A 24590-nucleotide genomic window follows, 5' to 3' on the forward strand; every position below is an offset into this window, starting at 1 on the left:
GCTTTTAATTCCAGGTTTTTATTGAATTCAAATTCCACCATCTGCTGTGGTGGTATTTGAACCCGGGACCCCAGAGCATTACCCCTGGGTCTCTAAATCACTAGTCCAGTGACAATACCGCCACGCTGTCACCTCCCCTCATTTTTCACCTTTAGCATTAAGAAGCTTGCTTTCCATTTCTTCAAATACATCTTTGGAAATGAAAGGTTTTTCCATGTTTTTTTCCAAATGTCCAACCATTTTCTTCAGCTCTGCAGTCTCTTTCTTGTACCTCTTCACTTTCTCCTTGAATATAGAACATACTGAGTCTTCTCTGTGAACTGGTTTTTCAGTTCTTTGAGTGATAGTAAATTTATTTGGTTCTCTTCATAATTTTCCAGAGGAACAAACTTTGACCTGAGGGGTCCTTGGTGTGTGAAGCTCATTCAACAGGTTGCCCTTTCCTTTGCGAACCTCAATTGTTTCCTCTTGAATTTTCTTGTAACTTAATAGAGTGTCCTCAATTGTTTTCTGCTGTTGCTCCGTTCCGCTGTTCAAGGTAGTCTTAATTTCTTCATGCTGCCAAAGTTTGTACTTCTTATGCATTTCATGTTGAAGGACAATCAGCTATTCTTTCATCTGTTTTTCTTTTTTGGTCAGCTCTTGCCATCTCAATGTGTGCTTCAGTGCATTGCTTTGTTGCTACTGATAGTTCCAATGGGCTTTTTCTGAAATAGTGTTCAACATCCGTTTTAACTTGTCATATATTTCCGGGGGCACATATTAATTCTTCAGAGTCTTTCAAGACAGCAAGTTCTTTGTATACCTTTTCTGCTTGCTGTTGTGCCTGGCTGTATTTCTGGTTGAGTTCTTCCAACTTGCTCCTTGATTTGCCAACAATGGAATTCAGAGTTGTTAGTTGCTCCTTGTGTTTTTCTGGAGATACATACTGAATCTGTACATGTCTCAACGATCCATTTATTTCATTCTTCTCAACATTCAACCTTTCTGTTTCTTTCAAAGCCTCCTTGTACATTTGTGACATCTCAGAAATGTGTTTGTTTAGATCTCAAACTGTATGATTCATTGAAGACTTTAGCTTATCATGTGGTTTCAAAGATACATACTTAAGTTGAATCTTGTGTTTCAAGCCTTCCAATTCAGCTTTGATACAGTTTCTGATCTTCTATCTGTCTTCATTTCCTCTGTCTGCAGCAGAGCTTTGTCCTTCTCCTTCATTTTGGCTTCACTGTTCACCAGTTCCGTCCTGGTGAAGTCTTAGCATGTTTCATTTATGTAACCACGCTACTCGTTGCTTCATTATCCACTCGCAGCTTGAAATGTTCTACAACTTTCCCTTAAGTCAGAGCCAGGTAGCTCAGCATTGTCACCTGCCGTTGTAGTTTGGGTACTATGTCGGCACTTTCATAAAGATCCATTTCTAACACTTCCAGCTGGTTCTCAGGCTCCTCTTTCCTCTGCTCGAAACTCTTCAGCTCGCGCACTTCATTGTGATTACATGGTCTGCCCCCACTATGTGGTTTGCTTGGGTATTGCCTTTTTCCCTTGCATTGCTTTATTTGGGGTGTTCTATCCCTCTTTTTAAGCTCTGCGCACTCCACAGCGTGAAGATTAAAATACTTGTCAAAGCCTTTTAATATCTCATCAAAGCTAGCCGAGGATTCATCAATGCCTTGCATCATGATTACTTCATCAGCAAGTTCACCAAAGTATAAAATATGTTAATTTGGACTCCCTCTGATTTCCTACTTAATTCTGTTGTACTCCAGTAATTTAATAATCTTTTTTACCAAAGTCCCCAATCCTGCACCTGGTCTGGCCCTTAGGTCTGCCCAGATTGAACTGGTAGGGTTAATTTGCTGGTCATGGTTGCTTTTTAGCTCAGGGTAGTACAGCTTTAAATGCTGTTGCACTTTTAAGGATGGTGCTGCAGTAACCATTTCTTCACTACTTCTTCTTCCCACGCTTGTCAGGTTTTGGCAGGCTGCCATGTGGTATGGCTCCGGCTCTAAACACAAGCTAGCTGTGGTGTTTAATGAAATAGATTGAACTTATTAAAGATTTTAAAGGCTAGTTCAGCCTTGGAGCTGAATTTTTGATCATCCTTGCTAGGTCCTTTGACTCTGCAACGGATGGGGATTCACAGTGCACCTCCACATGCTCTGGTGGAGTTCTCTCGCTGCACAGTGGATTTTTCTTCTGCCCTTCAGCCTCCAAGTCTGCAATGGAGCTTCTTTTTAGGCAATCTCCAGCTGTGTTTTTGGTTCAGGTGCACTTCAGTCAGGTCAGGATGCTATTCCTTTTAGTTTTTCAGATTCCAGGGTCCTTCACCAGCTTCTCTGGGGTTCTGGGTTCTTTCATTTGCTGCCACCATGTTGTAAGGGTTTGTTCAGTAGGTCATGTAAAAAGGTTCAGAGAATTATAAGGTTGAACAGTAACTGTTTATTGGTAATGCATAACAATATACATTTGTACAAAGTATAGCCCAGACTAGGAGCTAACTCCATGCTTACTTCAAGACAAGTCTCGAGATCATGTCTGCTCTATGTCCTAACCTGTCTGCTCAGTGTGCCGGTCTCTTGTCATGTGACACTTTCGATCATATTATGAGTGGCACTGTCCTCCAGTCCCACATTATCCCTTGCTATGCCAAACACCCTGCTACTAAAAAAGAGCCATGTTGATGCTTTTCATCTTGCACTTGTCAGGACACTTACAAAAAAAACAATATAAGGGGAAAACAACAAGTTATACCATATGAGAGTGCAAGAGCTTCCACCTGTCTCTTTTTTCAGCAATACACAAGTTCTGTACTACCAAACAACTACCAATCAAGTCATCCCTCACTCTTCTAAACCTCAGTGGAAGCAAGCCCAGTCTGTCCAACCTTTCCTCATAAGACAACCCACTCATTCCAAGTATCAATCAAATCCTGGAATGAGACTTTTTTTCTTTTATTCTTTCATGGGATGTGGGCATCACTGGCAAGACCAGCATTTGTTGCCCATCCCTTGATCTGAGTGGACTGCTAGACCATTAACATTCACATTCCTGTGTGCCTGGGTACTCTGGGTCTAGAGTCATATGCAGGCCAGATGAGGTAAGGGTTTCCAAACTGAATAAGGATGTGGCTTCAAGTCCTACCCCAGGGCTTGAGAACAAAAGTCAAGACTCTGCTGCAGTACTGCACTGTTGAAGGAGCTAGCTTTCGGATGCGATGTTAAATTCAGGCCGTGTCTGCTCTCTTATGTGGATTTAAAAGACTCTGGGGCACTGATTTGAAGAGTAGAGGAGTTGCCTTGGTCAATATCGATCCCTCAATCAACATCACTGAAAAGCTGATTCTCTGGTCATTACGACATTGCAGGAAATTGCTGTGTGCAAATTGGCTGTCAAGCATAAAATGCCTCGGGGTGTCCTATGGTCATGAAAGCTGCTGCACGAATGCAAGTCTTTTAACTATTTTTTAAACTCACTTGTGGGATGTGGGCTTTGCTGGCTGGGGCAGCATTTATTGCCCATCCCTAGTTGCCCTTGAGAAGGTGGCGGTGAGCTGCCTCCTTGAGCCGCTGCAGTCCATGTGGTGTAGGTACACCCACGGCATCGTTAGGGAGGGAGTTCCAGGATTTTGACCCAGCGACAGTGAAGGAACGGCCGATATATTTCCAAGTCAGGATGGTGAGTGACTTGGAGGGGAACTTCCAGGCGGTGGTGTTCCCATCTCTCTGCTGCCCTTGTCCATCTAGATGGTAGCGGTCATGGGTTTGGAAGGTGCTGTCGAAGGAATGGAAAAACTGCTCCAGATAACCCCCTATTCTGCTGACAGACCAGCAGGATCTCAGAGCATCTTCCCAACCATTGCCCTCCTCCCTTACCAAGATGGCGGCGGCTGGGCTCCGCCTGTCGGGTCACGTGGGGCAGAGCGGCAGCGACGCGGGGCTCACGTTGACGTTCACGCTCGTCGCGGTGACGCGTGACGGAGGCCACTGCGGCTGCGCAGACGGCGCCGGAGAGGCTTGAGGAGAGGCGGTGAGTGTTTTGCTGGAGCCCGGACGGGGTTTGGTGGAGACAACCGGCGGCTCCTCACAGGCCGCTCTCCCCTGACAGGGATTTAAATGTGGCCTGTAGCCGCCAACAAACACGTGGGGGGGGGGGGGAGGAATAAAAGCCACTGCGTGGGTGTGATTTTAACCGGTTCGGGCACCAAACTCTCCCGAGGTGCGAGGGGAGCGGGCGGGAGACCCGCCTGACATTCGGGGCAGCAGCAGCAGCTGGCCGGACCCTCCGGCCTAATCCTGGCGAGTTTTGGGCTGGGGTCCAGGTTCGGGATGAGGGGCGGGGGGGGGAGGGGGAGAGGGAGAGAGAAAGCGCGAGGGGCGGGGGGGGGAGGGGGAGAGGGAGCTGGGGAGGGGGAGGGGCGGGGGGGGGGAGGGGGAGAGGGAGCTGGGGAGGGGGAGGGGCGGGGGGAGAGGGAGGGGGAGCTGGGGAGGGGGAGGGGCGGGGGGGAGGGGGAGCTGGTGGGGGGAGGGGGGGAGGCAGAGGCGGGGGAGGGGGAGCTGGTGGGGGGAGAGGCAGGGGAAGGGGGAGGGGAAGCTGGTGGGGGGAGAGGCAGGGGAAGGGGGAGGGGGAGCTGGTGGGGGGAGGGGGGTGGCAGAGGCGGGGGAGGGGGAGCTGGTGGGGGGAGGGGGAGAGGGAGCTGGGAGGGGTAGGGGGAGCTGGTGGGGGGCTGCATTGGGCAGTAGTGAGGGGAAAGTGAAAATGAAAGTGAAGCTGTGGGAGCCTGAATGTCGGGCGGGTTTGTTTGTTTGGGGCGAGTGCAGTGACCGTGTGTGGGTTCAACTCCCTGAGTTTGAGATCTCGCCACCTGTTCGTGTGTCGAAAACTTTGGCAGTGGAAGTTCCTGTAAAAGCTCAGTTTCTGGATTCTTGTGCAACATCCACACACACACACTCTCTCTCTCTCTCTCTCTCTCAGTCAGAAGGTTATGGGTTTGAGGAGACAGTGGAGTTATGGTAATGTCACTGGAGTAGTGCAGCCCAGAGTAATAATCCTGGGGATGTGGGTTCAAATCCCACCGCAGCTGGTGGGATTTAAATTAAATCGACAAACCTCGAATGTAAAGTTAGTCTCAGTAACGGACAACTACTAACATTGATTGTTGTGAAAACTGATCTGGTTGACTAATCTGTGATCCTTATTCAGTTTCGAAACCCTTACCTCGTCTGACCTGCATGTGACTTTAGATCCAGAGTACCCAGGCACACACTAATGTGACTGTTAATGGTCTAGCAGTCCACTCAGATCAAGGGATGAGCAACAAATGCTGGTCTTGCTAGTGATGCCACACATCCCATGAAAGAATAAAGGAAAAGTCTCATTTCAGGATTTGATTGATACTTGGAATGAGTGGGTTGTTTTATGAGAAAAGGTTGGACAGACTGGGCTTGCTTCCACTGAGGTTTAGAAGAGTGAGGGGTGACTTGATTGAAGTACATAAGATCCTGAATGATCTTGACAGTGTGGACATGGAAAGGATGTTTTCTCTTATGGGTGAGTCCAGAACTAGGGGTCACTGTTTTAAAATTAGGGGTCGCCCTTTTAGGGCAGAGATGAGAATTCTTTTCTGAGGGTTGTGCGATTTTGGAATTCTCCCTCATGAGGCAGAGTCATTGAAGATTTTTAAGGCAGAGGGGATGGATGGGAAAGTGGAATTCGAAACACAAGCAGATCAGCCATGATCAGTACTCAGATCCGGCAGCATCTTTAGAGAGGGAAACAGTTAATGTTTCATGTCTGTGACCTTGGAACTGTGAAAGTTGGGAGATGTTAGCAGTTTTAAGTAAGGGAAGGAAGGGGGGAGCAAAGGAAAGAGTAAAAGGAAAGGTCTGTGATAGGGTGGAAGACAGGTGAGATTAAATGGCAAAAGGAAGTAACGGGACAAATAAGAAAAAATGTTGTGTCCAGAAGAGTTGTGAATGGCAGAAATGTAAACAGGTTGAACATTGTAAAAACAAAAACCAAAACCAGGAAAGAAAATGAAATGGAGGCAAAAGTTATGATCTGATATTCTTGAACTCAAATGTTGAGTCGATGAGGTGTTGTTCCTGAAGCTTAAACTGAGTTTCATTGGAAAAGTGTTAGAGGTCAAGGACAGAGAAGTCAGAGCAGGAGTAAGGGAGTAATTGAATTGACAGGCGACCTTGAAACTTGGAGTTATACTTGATGACTGAACGGAGGTGTTCTACAAAGCAATCACCCAATTTGCATTGTGTACCATCTACAAGATGTACTGCAGGAATTCACCAATGCTCTTCATACAAAACCTTCCAAACCCATGACTGCTACCATTTAGAAAATCAAGGGCAGCAGATGCATGGGAACACCGCCTTCTGTAAGTTCCCCTCCAAGCCACACACCATCCTGACATGGAAATATATCGCCATTTCTTCACTGTCGCTGGGTCAAAATCCTGGAACGCCCTCCCTAACAGCACTGTGGGTGTACCTAAACCTTATGAACTGCGGTGGTTCAAGAAGGCAGCTCACCACCACCACCTCAAGGGCAATTAGGGATGAGCAATAAATGCTGGCTTAGCCAGTGACGTCCACAACCCGTAAATGAATAAATTGGTCTTCCCAATGTAGAGACAACATTATGAGCAGCGCATACAGTATCACTGTTTCAACTGGAAGGAATGCTTGGAACCTTGGACAGGGAGCAGGTAGAAGGGCAGTTGCTGCATCTCCTGTGCTTGCATGGAAAGGTGCTATGAGAAGGGGACAGGGTGATTGAGGCGGAGACTAGGGCGTCACGCAATGCATGGACCCTTCAGAAGGTTGAAAGGGAAAGGTGTGGTCATAACATCACACTAAAGGTGGTGGAAATGCTTAAGAATGGTTTAGTTTATATATGGAAGTTAGTGGGGTAAGGTGAGGACAAGGTGAACCCTGTTGTGATTCTGGGAGAGGGGGAAAGGGTGAAAGCAGAAGTGTGTGAAATAGAATGGTCACAGTTGAGGGCCCTTTCAGTCACAGTGGGGGCAAATCCTCAGCTGAGGAAAAAAAAATAGAGGAAACATTTCCAAACCGGTGCCATTCAACAATATCATGACTGAATTTCTACATATAGTATCTTAGGCTTCATTAGTGAGTGCATTGAGTACAAGAGTAAGTAGGTCATGTTGGTTGAACTTATATAAGACACTAGTTAGGCCTCATCTGGAGTACTACATTCAGTTCTGGGCACCATACTTGAAGTTTGCAAAGGCATTGGAGAGAGTACAGAGGAGATTCACAAGAATGATTCCAGTGATAAAGGACTGTAGCTATGAGGATAGATTGGAGAGGTTGGGACAGAAAAGAAGACTGAGAGGAGACTTGATAGAGGTATTCAAGATCCTGAGGGGTATGGACAGGGTAAATAGTGAGAAACTGTTCCCACTTGAAAGCATCAAGAACTGGAGGGCACAGATTCAAAATAATTGGTAAAAGGAGTAAAAGTGATGTAAGGAAAAATTATTTCACCCACAGGGTGGTTGGGGTCTGGAACAAACTTTCTGAGAGGGTGGAGGCAGGTTCGATCGAGGTGTTCAAAAGGGAATTGAATTCTTATCTGAAAAGAATGTGCAAGGTTATGGGGATAAGGCAGGGGAGTAGCACTAAGTAGAATGCTCTTTCAGAGAGCTGGTGCAGACTCGATGGGCCAAATGGCCTCCTCCTGCACTATAAAGATTCTGTGAATACATCACTCCACTTTCCCAGCCACACCCATATCCTTTTCAAATTCAGTCTTGAATATGATAGATAAGTGAGCATCCACAGCTCTCTGAAGTAGAGAATTCCAAAGAAACTCATCTTTGAATGAAGAAACTTTTTCTCATGGTATTTGAAAAAGAATGTTTTGTACAACTGCGGTTACACAATCTAACAAAGCTAAAATAGTCACAAAGATCATTATGAGCCGCACAGACAAGGAAAGTCCCTCACCTCAGGTATGAGCTGATTTTTAAGTAGGGCAGCAGTAATGCTGCCAGTTTAGTTGGAGATATAGTAGATATTTTTACTTCATTGAGATTGGACGCCGCTTTACATCATTGTGCCAGTTGTGGCTCTGTTGGTAGCAGTCTCACCTCTGAATCACAAGGTTCCAGGTTCAAGTAACCCAGAGACCCAGGATAATGCTCTGGGGACCCAGGTTGGAACCCCGCCATGGCAAATGGTGGAATTTAAATTCAATAAAAAATCTGAAATTAAAAGTCTAATGACCATGAAACCATTAACAATTGTTATAAAAACCCATCCGGTTCCTCTAGGGAAGGAAATCTGCCGTCCTTACCTCGTCTGGCCTGCGTGTAACTCCAGACCCACAGCAATGTGTTCAACTCTTAAATGCCCTCTGAAGTGGCCTAGCAAGCCACTCAGTTGTATCAAAGCCCAGAAAGTCTCAAAAAAGGAATGAAACTGGATGGACCACCTGATATCGACCTAGACACTGGAAACGACAACAGCAAAGTCAGAGATAAAAACAAAAAACTGCGGATGCTGGAAATCCAAAACAAAAACAGAATTACCTGGAAAAACTCAGCAGGTCTGGCAGCATCAGCGGAGAAGAAAAGAGTTGATGTTTCGAGTCCTCATGACCCTTCAACAGTTGAAGGGTCACGAGGACTCGAAATGTCAACGGCAAAGTCAGTCCTGTCGACCCTGCAAAGTTGTCCTTACTAACATCTGGGGGCCAGTGCTGAAATTGGGATTGCTGTCTCACGGACTAGTCAAGCAACAGCCTGACATAGTCATACTTATGGAATCATACCTTACAGATAATGTCCCAGACACCTCCATCACCACCTCTGGGTATGTCCTTTCCCACCAGCAGGACAGACCCAGCAGAGGTGGCAACACAATGGTATATAGCCGGGACGGAATTGCCCTGGGAGTCCTCCACATTGAATCCAGACCTCATGAAGTCTCATGGTTTCAGGTCAAACATGGGCAAGGAAACCTCCTGCTGATTACCATGTACCACCCTCCCTCAGCTGATGAATCAGCACTCCTCCACATTGAGCACCACTTGGAGGAAGCACTGAGGGTGGCAAGGATGAGGAATGTACTCTGGGTGGGGAACTTCAATGTCTATCACCAAGAGTGGGTCAGTAGCACCATTACTGACTGAGCTGGCCGAGTCCTAAATGACATAGCTGCTAGACTGGAACTGCAGCAGGTGGTGAGGGAACCAACAAGAGGGAAAAATATACTTCATCAACCTGCCTGCCGCAGATGCATCTGTCCATGGCAGTATTGGTAGGAGTGACCGCTGCATAGTCATTGTGGAGACAAAGTCCCACCTTCACATTGAAGATACTCTCCATTGTGTTGTGGTGTAGCACTACCATCATGCTAAATAGATTTCGAACAGACCTAGCAACTCAAGACTAGGCATCCAAGAGGCGCTTTGGGCCATCAGCAGCAGCAGTATTGTACTCGATCACAATCTGTAACCTCATAGCCCGGCATATCCCCCACTCTACTGTTACCATCAATCCAAGAGATCAACCCTAGTTCAATGAAGAGTGCAGGAGGACATGCCAGGAGCAGCACCAGGCACACCTAAAAATGAGGTGTCAACCTGGTGAAGCTGTAACATAGGACTACTTGCTTACCAAACAGCATAAGCAGCAGGTGATAGACAGAGCTAAGTGATTCCACAACCAAAGGATCAGATCTAAGCTCTGCAGTTCTCCATATCCAGTCGTGAATGATGGTGGATAATTAAACAACTCACTGGAGGAGGAGGAAGCTCCACAAATATCCCCATCCTAAATGATGGAGAAGCCCAGCACATCAGTGCAAAAAAAAATCTTCAGCCAGAAGTGCCGAGTGGATGATCTATCTCAGTCTCTTCCAGAGGTCCCCAGCATCACAGATGCCAGTCTTCAGCCAATTCAGTTCACTTCACATGATATCAAGGAATGGCTGAAGGCACTGGATACTGCAAAGGCTATGGGCCCTGACAATATTCCGGCAATACTACTGAAGACTTGTGCTCCAGAACATGCCACGCCCCTAGCCAAGCTGTTCCAGTACAGCTACAATACTGGCATCTACGCGGCTATGTGGAAAATTGCCCAGATATGTTCTGTACACACAAAGCAGGACAAATCCAACCCAGCTAATTACGGCCCCATCAGTCTACTCTTGATCATCAGTAAAGTAATAGAAAGGGTCATCAACAGTGCTATCAAGCAGCACTCGCTTAGCAAGAACCTGCTCATTAACGCCCAGTTTGGGTTCTGCCAGGTTCACTCAGCTCCTGACCTCATTACAGCCTTGGTTCAAACATGGACGAAAGAGCTGAACCCCATGGTGAGATGAGAGTGACTGCTCTTGACAACAAGGCAGCATTTAACAGAGTGTGGCATCAAGAAGCCCTAGCAAAACTGGAGTCGGAGGGGGAAAACTCCACTGGTTGGAGTCATCCCTTGCACAAAGGAAGATGGCTGTGGTTGTTGGAGGTCAGTCATCTCAGCTCCAGGACATCACGGCAGGAGTTCCTCAGGGTCGTGTCCTCAGCCCAACCATCTTCAGCTGCTTCACCAATGACCTTCCTTTCATCATAAGGGCAGAAGTGGGGATGTTCGCTCATGATTGCACAATTTTCAGCACCATTCACGACTCCTCAGATACTGAAGCAGTCTATGCCCAAATGCAGCAAGACCTGGCCAATATCCAGGCTTGGGCTGACAAGTGACAAGTAACATTGGCACCACACAAGTTCCAGGCAATGATCATCTCAACAAGAGAGAATCTAACCATTGCCCCTTGATGTTGAATGGCATTAGCATCACTGAATCCCCCACTATCAATATCCTGGGGGTTACCATTGACCAGAAACTGAACTGGACTACCCATATAAATACTGTGGCTGCAAGAGCACATCAGAGGCTAAGAATCCTGCGGCAAGTCACTCACTACCTGACTCCCCAAAGCCTGTCCACCATCTACAAGGCATAAGTCAGGAGTGTGATGGAATACTCTCCACTTGCCTGGATGAATGCAGCTCCCATAGCACTCAAGAAGCTTGACACCATCCATGCTAAAGCAGCCCACTTGATTGGCACCACATCCACAAACATTCACTCCCTCCACCACAAACACACAGTAGCAGCAATGTGTACCATTTACAAGATGCACTGTAGGAATTCACCCAGGATCCTTAGACAGCACCTACCAAACTCACGACTGCTACCATCTAGAAACACAGGGGCAGCAGACATATGGGAACACCACCACCAGGAAGTTCTCCAAGTCACTCACCATCCTGACTTGGAAATATATCACCATTCCTTCACTGTCGCTGGGTCAAAATCCTGGAACTCCCTCCCTAACAGCACTGTGGATGTACCTACACCAGATGGACTGCAGCAGTTCAAGTAGGCAGCTCACCACCACCTTCTCAAGGGGCAACTAGAGATGGGCAATAAATGCTGGCCCAGCCAGCGAAGCCCACGTCCCACAAATGATTAAAAACAAAGTTCCACTTCAGGGTTTGAGAGCACAAAAATCAAGTCTGACACTCCAGTGCGGTACTGAGAGAGTGCTGTACTATTGCAGGTGCTGTCTTTCAGAAGAGATGTTAAACTGAGGCACCATCTGTCTGCTCAGGTGGATGTAAGAGATCCCATGGCACTATTTTGAAGAAGAAGAGGTGAGTTATCCCCAGTGTCCTGGCCAATATTTATCCCTTAATCAGCATCACAAAAAAAAGCATTATCTGGTTATTATCACATTGCTGTTTGTGGGAGCTTGCTGTGTGCAAATTGGCTGCCATGTTTCCTATATTACAACAGTTAGGACCTCATTAGCTGTAAAGCACCTTGAGACATCTGGTGATCGTGAAAAGAGCTATATAAATGCAAGTCTTTTATTTACTGCTAAATGAGCGGTAAAAGTACACTATATATATTTACCACATAAGTATCAAAATGCTTAGGATTCGTGTAGAACTGTCTTGTGAAGTCAACTTTTTTACATCTTGATATGTTTGTTTCTTTCAGAACGAAAAGAGACAATGATGTGTTCTAACCAGTTAAATACTTCTTCCCTTGGACAGACTGGACAGAATTTGAATCAGGGCCTGCATGCTGTGAATGGTACTGCCATGAATGTCAATGGTCCCCACGTGCTGGGAACTTTTACACCAGAAGATACCCTACAGCAAATGGACGAACTGATTAAGGAGAACAATGAGTTGAAAGGTGCAGTTACTCCAGTAGATCATGGGCTTACTATAACTGATTTTCTTTCAAGGAAATGTGTAATTTGCTGTGCCATTCGTTCACAAGGTTATTTAAATTCTCATGTCAATGGTTAATTAGATTATAAAGCTTAAGAGTATATTTGTTACTTAGTTACTCTCCACAGCTGTTACATTATGGAAATGATATATAGCAACAGATCAAGAACTACAGGTTATAAAACATACATTGTTTTATGCAATTAAGTTGCACATTTTTTTTTAGTTTTAAACTGCTCTGTCAAGGTAATTCATTTCCTTGGCACCTTGTCTGAAATTAGGCAAGTGACTTGTTTCAATTACTTGATGAAGGATGTAGTTTCACTGGAGGCAGTTCAGAGGAAGTTCTCTAGATTGATTCCAGAGATGCAGGGCTTGTCTTATGAGGAGAGATTGAGCAGTTCAGGCCTATACTTGCTAGAGTTTAGAAGGATGAGAGGAGATCTAATTGAGGTATATAAGATGCTAAAGGGTAGACAAAGTAGACGTGGAGCGGATGTTTCCCCTTCTGGGGCATTCTAGAATGAGAGGCCATGGTTTTAGGCTAAGGGGTGGTAGATTTAAATCAGAGATGAGGAATTACTTTTCTCAAAGGGTCATGAATCTGTGGAATTCACTAGCTCAGAGTGCAGTGGATGCCGGGACACTGAATAAATTTAAGGAGGGGATAGACAGATTTTTAATTAGTAATGGGGTAAAAGGTTATGGGGAGAGAGTGGGAAATTGGAGTTGAGGCCGAAATGAGATCAGCCATGATCGTAATGAATGGCGGGGCAGGCTCATGGGGCTGAATTGCCTACTCCTGCTCCTAGTTCTTATCTTCTGGCTATTCTTGTCTCGAATTTAGCTCAATTGCTTTTAGAAACAAATGGGTAGTGAATTAGTTAAGATGCAGGAGACAATAGGGATAATGGGCATATATGGACTTGTGGTGACCCTCAGGGGTCTCATCTTTTCACCAGATTTATAAAATGACTTGGATGAAGGAGTGCATGGCCAAATATCTAGGTTTGCTGATGATGCCAAGGTAGGTAGTTGTGTAGATGGGAACAGGAAGTTGCAGAGAGGCATTGATGGATTAAATGAGTGGGAAAACTGGCAGATCAACACAAGGTGTGATCCATTTTACAACAAAGAAAGATCAGAATTTTTCTGAATGTTGAGAAGATAGGACTGCAGGTGAGCAGATAGATTTAGAGTCCATTAGATAGATTTAGAGTACAGAAATCACTTAGAACTATGGACAAGTACAAAACCTATCAAAAAGGATAATATAATGTTAGCCTTCATCTTAAGAGCTCGAAAATACAAAGGGATGGAAATTATGCTGCAGTTGTAGACACCATCTGGAGTAATACATTTAGATGCTGTCATGCATCTCAGGAAGGATATAATTAGCCCTGGAGGGCAGCCAGCGCAGATTCACCAGAATTATATTGGAGCTGAAAGGGTTAAGTTATGCACATAGACTAAGTTTGTAATCCCTCAAGCAAAGAACATTATGGGGTTATCTTAGCAATGTGATGAACATTACATGAGAAACCATCAGGAAGGCAAAGAGAAAATGCAAAATCAAATTATCAAGGAATAGAAAAAGATTACTGAAAAAAGACATATGCTGTTGAAGCTTTTCATCTTGCACTCATCAGAACAAGAGCAAGAATGCAAAATTTCAAAGGAAGCAACAATTTATACTTTATGAAAAAGGGGATGCTGATTGGTTGAGATGTTGCCATGGCAGATTCACCAGGGATCAATTGTTCCCCCATGCTTTGGTTTATTCAAAAAAGGTGCAATGTTTAGACATATTCATTTTGCTTGCAGAGGACAGGTCCCTGCATATGCATAGATGTAGCTTCTAGCAAGTGTAAGTGAGCTACATTGTGAACCTGACTAATAATCTTATTAGTTGTTAGTTTAATTCTTAGCACACTTAGGATTGTTCAGTTAATGCTGTCCAATTGTGGAATCACATCTAACATTAGACATTATGTTCTGAGTTTTGCAAGCACGGGTTGGTTGAGTGTGATCAGTACTCTGCCTATTGTGAACAACCGAAGAGACTGTAACTTACTTACGCTTGCTAGAAGCTACGTATATGCATGTGCAGGGACCTGTCCCCTGCAGGCAGGAGGAAAGTGTCCAGACATTGCACCTTTTTTGAATAAACAAAAACATGGGGGACAATAGCACTGTGGTGCCATTCGCCTTGGCAACATCTCAACCAGTCTTAGGAAGGCAAATTAAAGTTGGTATTTATTACAAGTGGAATGGAATACAAAAGTAGGCAAGTTTTACTGCAGCTGTACAGGGCCACATCTGGAATACTGCGTACAGTTTTGACCTGATTTGAAAAAGATATAACTGTATTAGAAGCAGTTCAGATAATGTTCACTTGACTCATTCCTGGTATGAGGAACTTATGGTTGGGCCTATACCCATTGGAGTTTAGAAGAATGAGTGGCGATCTTATTGAAACATAAAAGATCCTGAAGGGATTTGATCGGGTAGATACCGGGAGGATGTTTCCATCTGTGGGAGAGAATAGAATCAGGGGATACAGTTTAAGAATAAGAGGTCTACCGTTTAAGATGGAGATGAGAATTTTTTTTTTCTCTCAAAGGGTTGTTAGTAAGTGGAATTCTCTTCCACAGAAAACAGTGGAGGCTGGGTCATTGAATTTATTCAAGGCAGTTAGACAGACTATTGATAGACAAGGGAGTCAAGAGTTATGGGGGTGGGGGTCAGACGGCAAAGTGGAGTTGAGACCACAACCAGATAAGCCATGATCTTATTGAATGGTGGAGCAAGCTTGAAGGGCTGAATGGCCCACTTCTGCTCCACAGTCCAGCGTTCCAATCAGAATTGATTTCCCAACCAATCAGTACCCCTCTTCACAATAATTGTTGTTCCCTTTGAAATTTGGCACTCTTGCATCTGGCCTGATGAGTGCAAGATGAAAAGCTTTGACAGCATTTCTCCTTTTTCAGCAATGTTCAAGTTTTGTACTATTAAGCAACTATTAATTTGAAAATAACTAAAACATAAGCACATAAATAAGAAAAGAAATATTAAAGTTGGGATTGGGCCACTAAACATAAATGACAGAAGCATTAAAATGACAAGCAGTTTGCTTTGTTTTCTGCAAAGGCAACAAAATACATGCCACTAGAGGATGAGTTTATAAAGAATATTAATATAGTTAAAATAGAAAGGGAGAAAATAATTGACAAACTAGCAGAACTAAAGCAAGATAACAGCAGGATCTGCACCAATGCAGATTCAAGGAAACTAGGAAGGAGGCCAAAGATGTAATGTTAAACTGTCCAGAAGGACAGAGCCTTGGGTCATGTGACATGGCCCATTAATGGTTAATTGCAGCATAATAATCAGTTTCTGTGCTTCTGACCAGAATTCCATTGTTCACCCTTTGAAGAGAGACAAGGTGGCAATTAATATCTCTTCTGGTATAATGAGTTTTTATTTTTCTCTCTCTTGTGATAGTTCAGGCTGGGGAGCCAGTTCATCTGCACTTCCTCTGCTTTCGTTGATTACAAGGGGCCTGTACAACAGGGTGTGACATTCCACAGACTGAGAAAATAGTTATTTTATTCTTGTAACTCCTGTTGGTAGCTTCCAGAACAAAGGGCCAGTCCTGTGGTCATGTGTCTTGTAGCAGCTTTTTTTTGGTTCAGCAGAAAGTCCATCTTTTAAAAATGGCAAAAGAATAAAGTTTTGGATTTATTTTCATGTCATAGGGACCCAACAATATAAAGACAGAAAATAGAATAAAGGACCAGGCCTGGGACAACTGTTCATAATTTGAATTATTGGTCTGGACTTGGGAATAAGTAATGCTGATACCAAACTGAAGTGGTGTAGCTATCAGTGAGATGGAACACAATATAATACAAGAAGACATTAGGAGACTTGCATACATGGCAGTTAAGTGGCAAATGAGTCTTAAAATAGATAAATGTGAGGTGATGCACTTTGGAAAAACAGAAACAACATCTATACCTAAGAAAATAAGAAACTGAATGTGGTCGAAGAGCGAAGGAAACTTTGAATATGGCTGAACAAATCATCAAAAGTGCAATTTCAGATCAGAAAAAAAATTATTTCTGGGGTATAGAATTCAAAAGATTTAGGGATCTGATGGAGGTTTTTAAAACTGAGTGGGCTGGACAGCGTAAATGTGGAGAGAATGTTTTCACTTTGAGGGAATACAAAACTAGGGTCCATAAATACAGGGCAGTTACTAATAAATCCAGTAAAGAAATAAGGAGAAATGTCTTTACTTGAGGTGATTAGAAATTACTTCACAGGGAATAGTTGAGGCAAATAGCTTACGTGCATTCAAAAGATTATGAAAAGAGAAAAATATGTTGAAAGGCTGAAATAAGTTTGGTGGAATGGGAGGAGACTCTAATGATGAATAAACACTAGCACAGACTAATTGGGCTGAATGGCCTGTTTCTGTGCTGTATATTCTATTTAATCTCATTGAATTGTTTCAGATGATTAAAGGATTTGATAAGGTAGATGAAAAACTTTCCTCTGGTGAGGAAGTCTAAAACAAGAGGGCATATTGATAAATGAGATTTTGACCGTTCGGGGTAATATCAGGAGGTACTCCTTCACACAAAGAATAGCAGAAATCTGGAACTCTTTGCTCCAAAAACTATTGCGGCTGCGAGTCAATGGAAAATTTCAAAGCAGGTTGCTGGATTTTTGTTAGGCAAGACTATTAGGAAATATGGAAAGATGGCAGGTAAATGGAGTTAAGATACAGATCAACCATGATCTAAACGAATGGTGGAACAGGATTGAAGAGCTGAATGACCTCTAATATGCGTTGGTGCATATCATCCAGACCTGAAGTTTTATCCTGCTTTAGTTCTGCTAGTTTGTCAATTATGTTCTCCCTTTCTATTTTAGCTATATTAATATTCTTTATAAACTCATCGTCTAATGGTGTCGATTTTGTTGCCTTTGTATAAAATGAAGCAAAGTGTTCATCATTTTTAATACTTCTGCCATTTTCTTTGTCATTTCCCATATTCCTAAATATTTTTGAGACATGCTTAGGGACGAAATGTATACAAGTTTCTTTTTCTTATAAAAGGCAGCTTTGTTTTAATTTTTAGTTTGGCCATTCTGGGTATGCATTCGTTAAAAATTCTAAGTATACTTCCACATAATGAGACTGAAGTGATATCAAATGTAGCTTGCACTGTTGCCATACTTCCAGGAAGCCAAAACATCAGAGAAAATCAGCCAAAAGCCCTGTCAATTGAGTAATGATGAGTCACTGGGGATTTTGAAAGAAAGGATGAGAAGATACAATTTTTTTTTTTTAAAAGTTGATATTCAACTGGATTCCACAGGTGGTAAGAATAGGGGGAAAATAAGAATATAATACTTACATAAATGGACATACAAGACCACTTCTCATCTAGCCAGCTTTTTAATTAGATCATGTAGAATTTACACTTATGTGGATTTTAGCATTCTTATTAATCTCCTGTAGATGATTCTGCATAAATAGATGAGCAGAACTCTAAAATTTGCTTTCCACGTGTTAGCTGGTTAGCCCCGGCCTGCTAACCTCCACAAAACAGGACCATTTGTGTCCTACGGAGTATTTGATCTTCTGTGCACGTTTCTACCTCTGTAACCTTCAAGCACGTTACCAACAAGATGCTTATCAAGTTGCTTCATGAGGGATTTATTCACACCGCATCAACTTACTTATCTTAAATTCTGTTACACACCTAATATGGCAAGAAACTTGTACTATTCTCTCAACTTAATTTAAAACCTTGGCCTGGTAATTCTTTGCTCATCTTGAGGAGCGTGCCAAATCAAGATTGTCTGTACCCTTCGATCTTTTAGAGGCTTCAATCCTGCAGGGAACCAGGTTGATGTCAGGTTGAAAATTTCAAAAGGCACAATGACTTATAGGTCTGACTTAGTAATTGTATTCAAGATGTAAATCATTATCTATTACATATATTTGCATCACATGCATACAAATTAATACCTGTATTAAAGTAAGAACTTGGTGTTTTATATTAGTGCTACAAATTGAGAGGTTATTGCACTGTGGAAAATAAATCAGGTGACACTGGTATTATATCAACCTTAATTAGGACTGCATGTTGAAGTTTTTCTTTGTCAATACATTGTCCCATTCCATTTGGCTTTTGAAAATATGTTGGGAGTATAAACCATCACCATTTTCAAAAGATTACATTTCCTACATGACATGATTACTGATTGCATCGAGAAGAGATGTTGACTCTCAGTTTGGTAAAGATGGGTGTTGTGGTTTTATTGTGGAGCACTTGCAGATTGATTAAGCAAGTGTGGGTAATTTTGTTTTGAATTTATTATTTTGTAAAAACCCAATTAAATTCAAGGGCCTGGAAAATACTTCATTATTGCTGTGCTGAGGGAATGGGCTGCGGGAGTCGCACTCTTAATTAGAACTGGGGAGGTTAATTATCAGCCAGAAACTTGTTTGTATGCAACAAAGAACCTATCTTATAAAGATATTTGCATGACCCTGGAAGACATTGTTGCTGGGGTAGTTCCATGCAGTAATATCTAGTACTTTCTACTACTTTGACAAAAGGCCATCAAAACACCGACTCTAGCTGAAACAGAAAAAAAAGTACCTGGAAAAACTCAGCAGGTCTGGAGCATCTGCAGAGAGGAACACAGTTAACGTTTCAAGTCCGTATGACTCTTCAACAGAACTAACTTCTGACTCTAGCTGACTTTGTGTCTTTGCACTTTTGTTGCAATTTCAGTGACAAAACCTCTTAAAATAATTTCAGGAATAATTAAATAACAAACAAAAATCATGGACTGGAGCTCTCTTAAACAAGAGAGCTTGCTCTGATTTGATTTTTTTTAGTTCAGAATGTGTATTTTTAAAGCACCATCTCCCAATCCACATATCTAATTTTTTATGTGCATTTGAAGAGTTATTGTCTCAAAGGTCTTTTGTTTCACGCGCCTGAAATACTTGAACAGCAGTGACCCTATTTCAAATGGATTAGTAATCACAGACCCCCATCTAAATTATATTATTTATAATATGAGATTGCTGCATGTAAAGAATGTATTAACAAATATTTTTAAGAAAACAGGTATTTACCCTCGCACCGTTTTCAGTACTCCTCCATTCGTACTCCTGTCCTGAGCAAAACAGCACTGTATATGTGGCGGCTGCATTCCATTTCCAGCTTGCAGACCCCCTGAGAAACCCTCAGTGGAACTCCGGGGTCCATGGACCCCAATTCAACAACAGCTGAACTAAAAATAGAAAAGCTACAGCTGCGATTGGCATGGAAAACTTCAGATGAATAGCACCTAATAAATCCCTAGCCTCACAGTTGCACACAACTTCTTGCGCAGGATCGATAACTAAATTATCTTTTTGAACCTCGCTCAACACAACAGAATGTTTTCGGGTCCCTATTCTGCAACATTTTTGCTTTGCCAAAATCACAAAGAGCATTTTACAATAGAAATTGGAATTTTTTTTAATTGTACAGAAATTACTGAGAAATGGCAAGCATTGAAGTGAATTCCCCCACCCCTATTTATAGTTGTATTTTTTTTCTATCTTCCTGCGGTAATTTAATACATTTCAGAACTATTTTAGTCGGCCAATTATAAATGAATTGTCAAAAAAAGTATTTGCCTGTAGTGAAGAGATTTTTTTATAATGATCTTTTGCTAAGTTACAGAAAAATTATTTTAGGTTAGACATAATTTTACAGTAAAAGTTCCATATTTAGTTAACTTTTTGTATAAGTATCAATGATTGTGCCTTACAGAAGCAATCAAGCAAACAAATCATGCTATGAAGGAACGTTATGAAGAGCTTGCAACTTGGCGTGAGAAACAGCGGGAAGAACGGGAGTATATTCAGAAGAAGTTCGAGGAGGCCAAAGCCCGACTAACGGACTTTGCTGCAGAGAATGAAACCTTGAAGAGCAAAATACAAGAATTAAATAGCGATGGTTTACAGGTATATAGAATGAGGATTGGATAATTTCAGAGCTATCTGTACATGTAATTTAGTTACACTGTAGACATGGAGGCTGAAATATTTTAACTTGTTCTCATTGAAGGGAAAATTAGGAGAAATATAATCCTGGATCTTTTAAAATGCTGAAAGGCAATTGCACTATAATAGTTGATTTTTTATTGAACTGTCTTTTCTCTCTCTGATCCAGGTTGTAATCTTTTGGACATATATTCACAATCCAAGACTTAGCCACAAAGGGGTACCACTGTGCTGATCAGAGAGGTTGACTGGGGGAAATGAAAAAATTTGCACATACAGCAGGGGTGCTCTTCAATTTTAACACATTATTGGTGGAAGGAGAGAGTAATTTTCACTTGAATCATAACTCACTTGATCTGAGAGTACTTTATATTGGCACTGACTGTTTAAAAAGAAAAAGTTTCATTGTCTGGGAGTGATGCTCCCCATACACATTTAAACCAAGCAAAACATTGTTGATGCAAATAGGGTATTTAATTTAAATCCTTAAGTATTATTACAACATTCATGAGAATAAAGTTGACCTTTTCTCCTAATTTAGTACATTGAGTAGAATAAGCTTCGATTAAAATCAATTAACTATATTTTGTTTTCACAAAGAGCGGGCAAATACCTGCCTACGAATTAATTTACAAGTAATAAATATAGATCTTGATCAACATAGACTCTGTAATCCATTATGGTACAGTTTTTTCATGGACCACAAGGACATAGTGTAGAATGCAACTGGTCAGACTTCAATAAATTGTAATTTTAGGTCGGCATTTTGAAGTACTTGCTCAATTACCTATGAAGCTGGAAGTTTCACAGAATTGTAACGTCATTTACCTCTTTTATGTTGAAAGGAATCCTTGACTACACAGATTATACTTGATCTGTTAGAAGGAATGGGCTTTATGGGCACAATTTTTTCCTCCCATTCCATGCTTTTTTGTGTTGGGAAGTAATCTGTTGGATAGTTTTTTTTTAATGTATTTTTTACTTTCTGACAGGGTATACCCAAAGATGCGTCCTCTAATCTGGTGGAACAAGATGTTCAACAACTGAAAGCGCTTGTTAGCAGGCTGCAGACTGAAAAGGCTGATTTGGTTGCCATGAATTCGGAGCTTCTGCTGAAATTGGGTGCCGCAGCATCTGATGATTCATTCGTTGAAATTCGAATGGTGGTATGTGGAAAAACTAAATTGAATAAATATGGAATTCTAGTGCATATTGGTGCCTGAAATTGGTTATTGTTACAGTGTACAATTATACATTTCTACACTAAAAACAGGACAGAAAGAACTCAGTATAAATCATGTTTATATGGGATCCTATTTATGAGACGAGCCAAGCCTCATGCTATGGAGCGAATGTGTGCAAGCTGAAAAATGCTGGCAGAGCACATATATAAATTGAAGAAACTCACTACATCATGAAAATACAGACTTGGGTCCAATTGCTGCAATTCTCAGCACTGAGACATGCTGCTCTTGAGAACTTTGCTTCCAAAAGGCAGCAAATACCAGGGGATTGGGAAGCCTACAAAGACCAACAGAGGACAACTAAAAAAGATATATGGAGGGAGAAGATTAAATATGAGGGTAAACTAGCCAGTAATTTAAAAGATTGCAAGAGTTTTTTTAGATATATAAAGGGTAAGAGAGAGGCAAAAATGGATATTGGGCTGCTGGAAAATGATGCTGGAGAAGTAGTAATGGGGAACAAAGAAATGGCGGAGGTACTTTGCGTCAGTCTTCACAGTGGAAGACACGAGTGACATCCCCAAAGTTCAAGAGAGTCTGGGGGGGGTGGTGGGGGGGCAGAGGTGAGTATGGTGGCCATTACCAAGGAAAAGGTGCTAGGAAAACTGAAAGGTCTGAAGGTGGATAAATCACCTGGACCAGATGGATTACATCCCAGAGTTCTGAAGGAGATAGCCGAAAAAATAGTGGAGGCGTTAGTGGTGATCTTTCAGGAATCGCTGGAGTCAGGGAGGGTCCCAGAGGACTGGAAAATCGCTAATGTAACCCCCCTGTTTAAGAAGGGAGTGAGGCAAAAGACGGGAAATTACAGGCCGATCAGCCTGACCTCGGTCATTGGTAAGATTTTAGAGTCCATTATTAAGGATGAGATTTCAGAATACTTGGAAGTGCATGGTAAAATTGGGCAAAGTCAGCATGGTTTCATCAAGGGGAGGTCATGCCTGACAAATCTATTAGAATTCTTTGAGGAGGTAACAAGTAGGTTAGACAAAGGAGAGCCAATGTATGTTATCTACTTGGACTTCCAGAAGGCCTTTGACAAGGTGCCGCACAGGAGGCTGCTCAGTAAGATAAGAGCCCAGGGTGTTAGAGGCAAGGTACTAGCATGGATAGAAAATTGGCTGTCTGGAATGGAGGCAGAGAGTGGGGATAAGGAGGTCCTTCTCAGGATGGTGGCTGGTGACTAATGTAGTTCCGCAGGGGTCAGTGTTGGGACCACAACTTTTCACTTTATACATTAATGATCTAGATGAAGGAACTGAGGGCATCCTGGCTAAATTTGCAGATGATACAAAGATAGGTGGAGGGACAGATAGTATTGAGGAGGCAGGGAGGCTGCAGAAGAATTTACCACTTACCGCTTACCGCTTCCTCTTCACCATGGACGTCCAATCCCTCTACACCTCCATCCCCCACCAGGATGGTCTGAGGGCCCTTAGCTTCTTCCTCGAACAGAGGCCCGAACAATCCCCATCCACCACTACTCTCCTCCGTCTGGCTGAACTTGTTCTCACGCTGAACAATTTCTCCTTCAACTCCTCTCACTTCCTCCAAATAAAAGGTGTGGCTATGGGTACCCGCATGGGCCCCAGCTATGCCTGTCTCTTTATGGGGTATGTGGAACATTCCTTGTTCCAGTCCTACTCCGGCCCCCTTCCACAACTCTTTCTCCGGTACATCGATGATTACTTCGGTGCCGCTTCATGCTCTCGTCGGGACTTGGAAAAATTTATTAATTTTGCTTCCAATCTCCACCCCTCCATCATTTTCACGTGGTCCATCTCTGACACTTCCCTTCCCTTCCTTGACCTCTCTGTCTCAATCTCTGGTGATAGACTGTCCACCAATATCCATTACAAACCCACCGACTCCCACAGCTATCTCGACTACAGCTCCTCACACCCTCCTCCTGTAAGGACTCCATCCCATTCTCTCAGTTCCTTCGCCTCCGTTGCGTCTGTTCTGATGATGCTACCTTCAAAAACAGTTCCTCTGACATGTCCTCCTTCTTCCTTAACTGAGGTTTTCCACCCACGGTCGTTGACAGGGCCCTCAACCGTGTCCAGCCCATCTCCCGCGCATCCGCCCTCACGCCTTCTCCTCCCTCCCAGAAACATGATAGGGTCCCCCTTGTCCTCACTTATCATCCCACCAGCCTCCGCATTCAAAGGATCATCCTCCTCCATTTCCGCCAACTCCAGCATGATGCCACCACCAAACACATCTTCCCTTCACCCCCCCCTATCGGCATTCCGTAGGGATCGCTCCCTCCGGGACACCCTGGTCCACTCCTCCATCACCCCCTACTCCTCAACCCCCTCCTATGGCACCACCCCATGCCCACGCAAAAGATGCAATACCTGCCCCTTCACTTCCTCTCTCCTCACCGTCCAAGGACCCAAACACTCCTTTCAAGTGAAGCAGCATTTCACTTGCATTTCCCCCAACTTAGTCTACTGCATTCGTTGCTCCCAATGTGGTCTCCTTTACTTTGGAGAGACTAAACGTAAACTGGGCGACCGCTTTGCAGAACACCTGCGGTCTGTCCGCAAGAATGACCCAAACCTCCCTGTCGCTTGCCATTTTAACACTCCACCCTGCTGTCTTGCCCACATGTCTGTCCTTGGCTTGCTGCATTGTTCCAGTGAAGCCCAACACAAACTGGAGGAACAACACCTCACCTTCCGAGTAGGCACTTTACAGCCATCCGGACTGAATATTGAATTCAACAACTTTAGGTCGTGAGCTCCCTCCCCCATCCCCACCCCCTTTCTGTTTCCCCCTTCCTTTTCTCTTTTTTTTCCAATAAATTATATAGATTTTCTTTTTCCCACCTATTTCCATTATAAAAAGAGAAAAAAAATATTTATTTATTTATTTATTTATTTTTTACATCTTTTATGCTCTCCCCACCCCCACTAGAGCTATACCTTGAGTGCCCTACCATCCATTCTTAATTAGCACATTCG

General features: G+C 43.1%; 1 protein-coding gene across 4 annotated transcripts in view; it reads left to right on the top strand.

The window, feature by feature from the left end:
- optn (optineurin) overlaps nt 1-24590 on the top strand; it is a 70340-nt gene that overhangs the window by 4112 nt on the left and 41638 nt on the right. The window contains exons 1-4 of one of the 4 annotated variants that reach the window (XM_041203169.1): nt 3947-4029; nt 12109-12253; nt 20145-20338; nt 21370-21543. In XM_041203169.1, coding sequence (XP_041059103.1) covers nt 12157-12253; nt 20145-20338; nt 21370-21543 — 465 coding nt within the window. In that variant the 5' untranslated portion in view covers nt 3947-4029; nt 12109-12156. Of the gene's footprint in view, nt 1-3946; nt 4030-12052; nt 12254-20144; nt 20339-21369; nt 21544-24590 lie in introns of those variants that run through there. The other 3 variants (XM_041203167.1, XM_041203168.1, XM_041203170.1) reach the window with 3 other exon arrangements.

The sequence above is a fragment of the Carcharodon carcharias genome, chromosome 13, assembly GCF_017639515.1.
Source record: "Carcharodon carcharias isolate sCarCar2 chromosome 13, sCarCar2.pri, whole genome shotgun sequence".
In the NCBI taxonomy this organism is placed as follows: Eukaryota; Metazoa; Chordata; class Chondrichthyes; order Lamniformes; family Lamnidae; genus Carcharodon; species Carcharodon carcharias.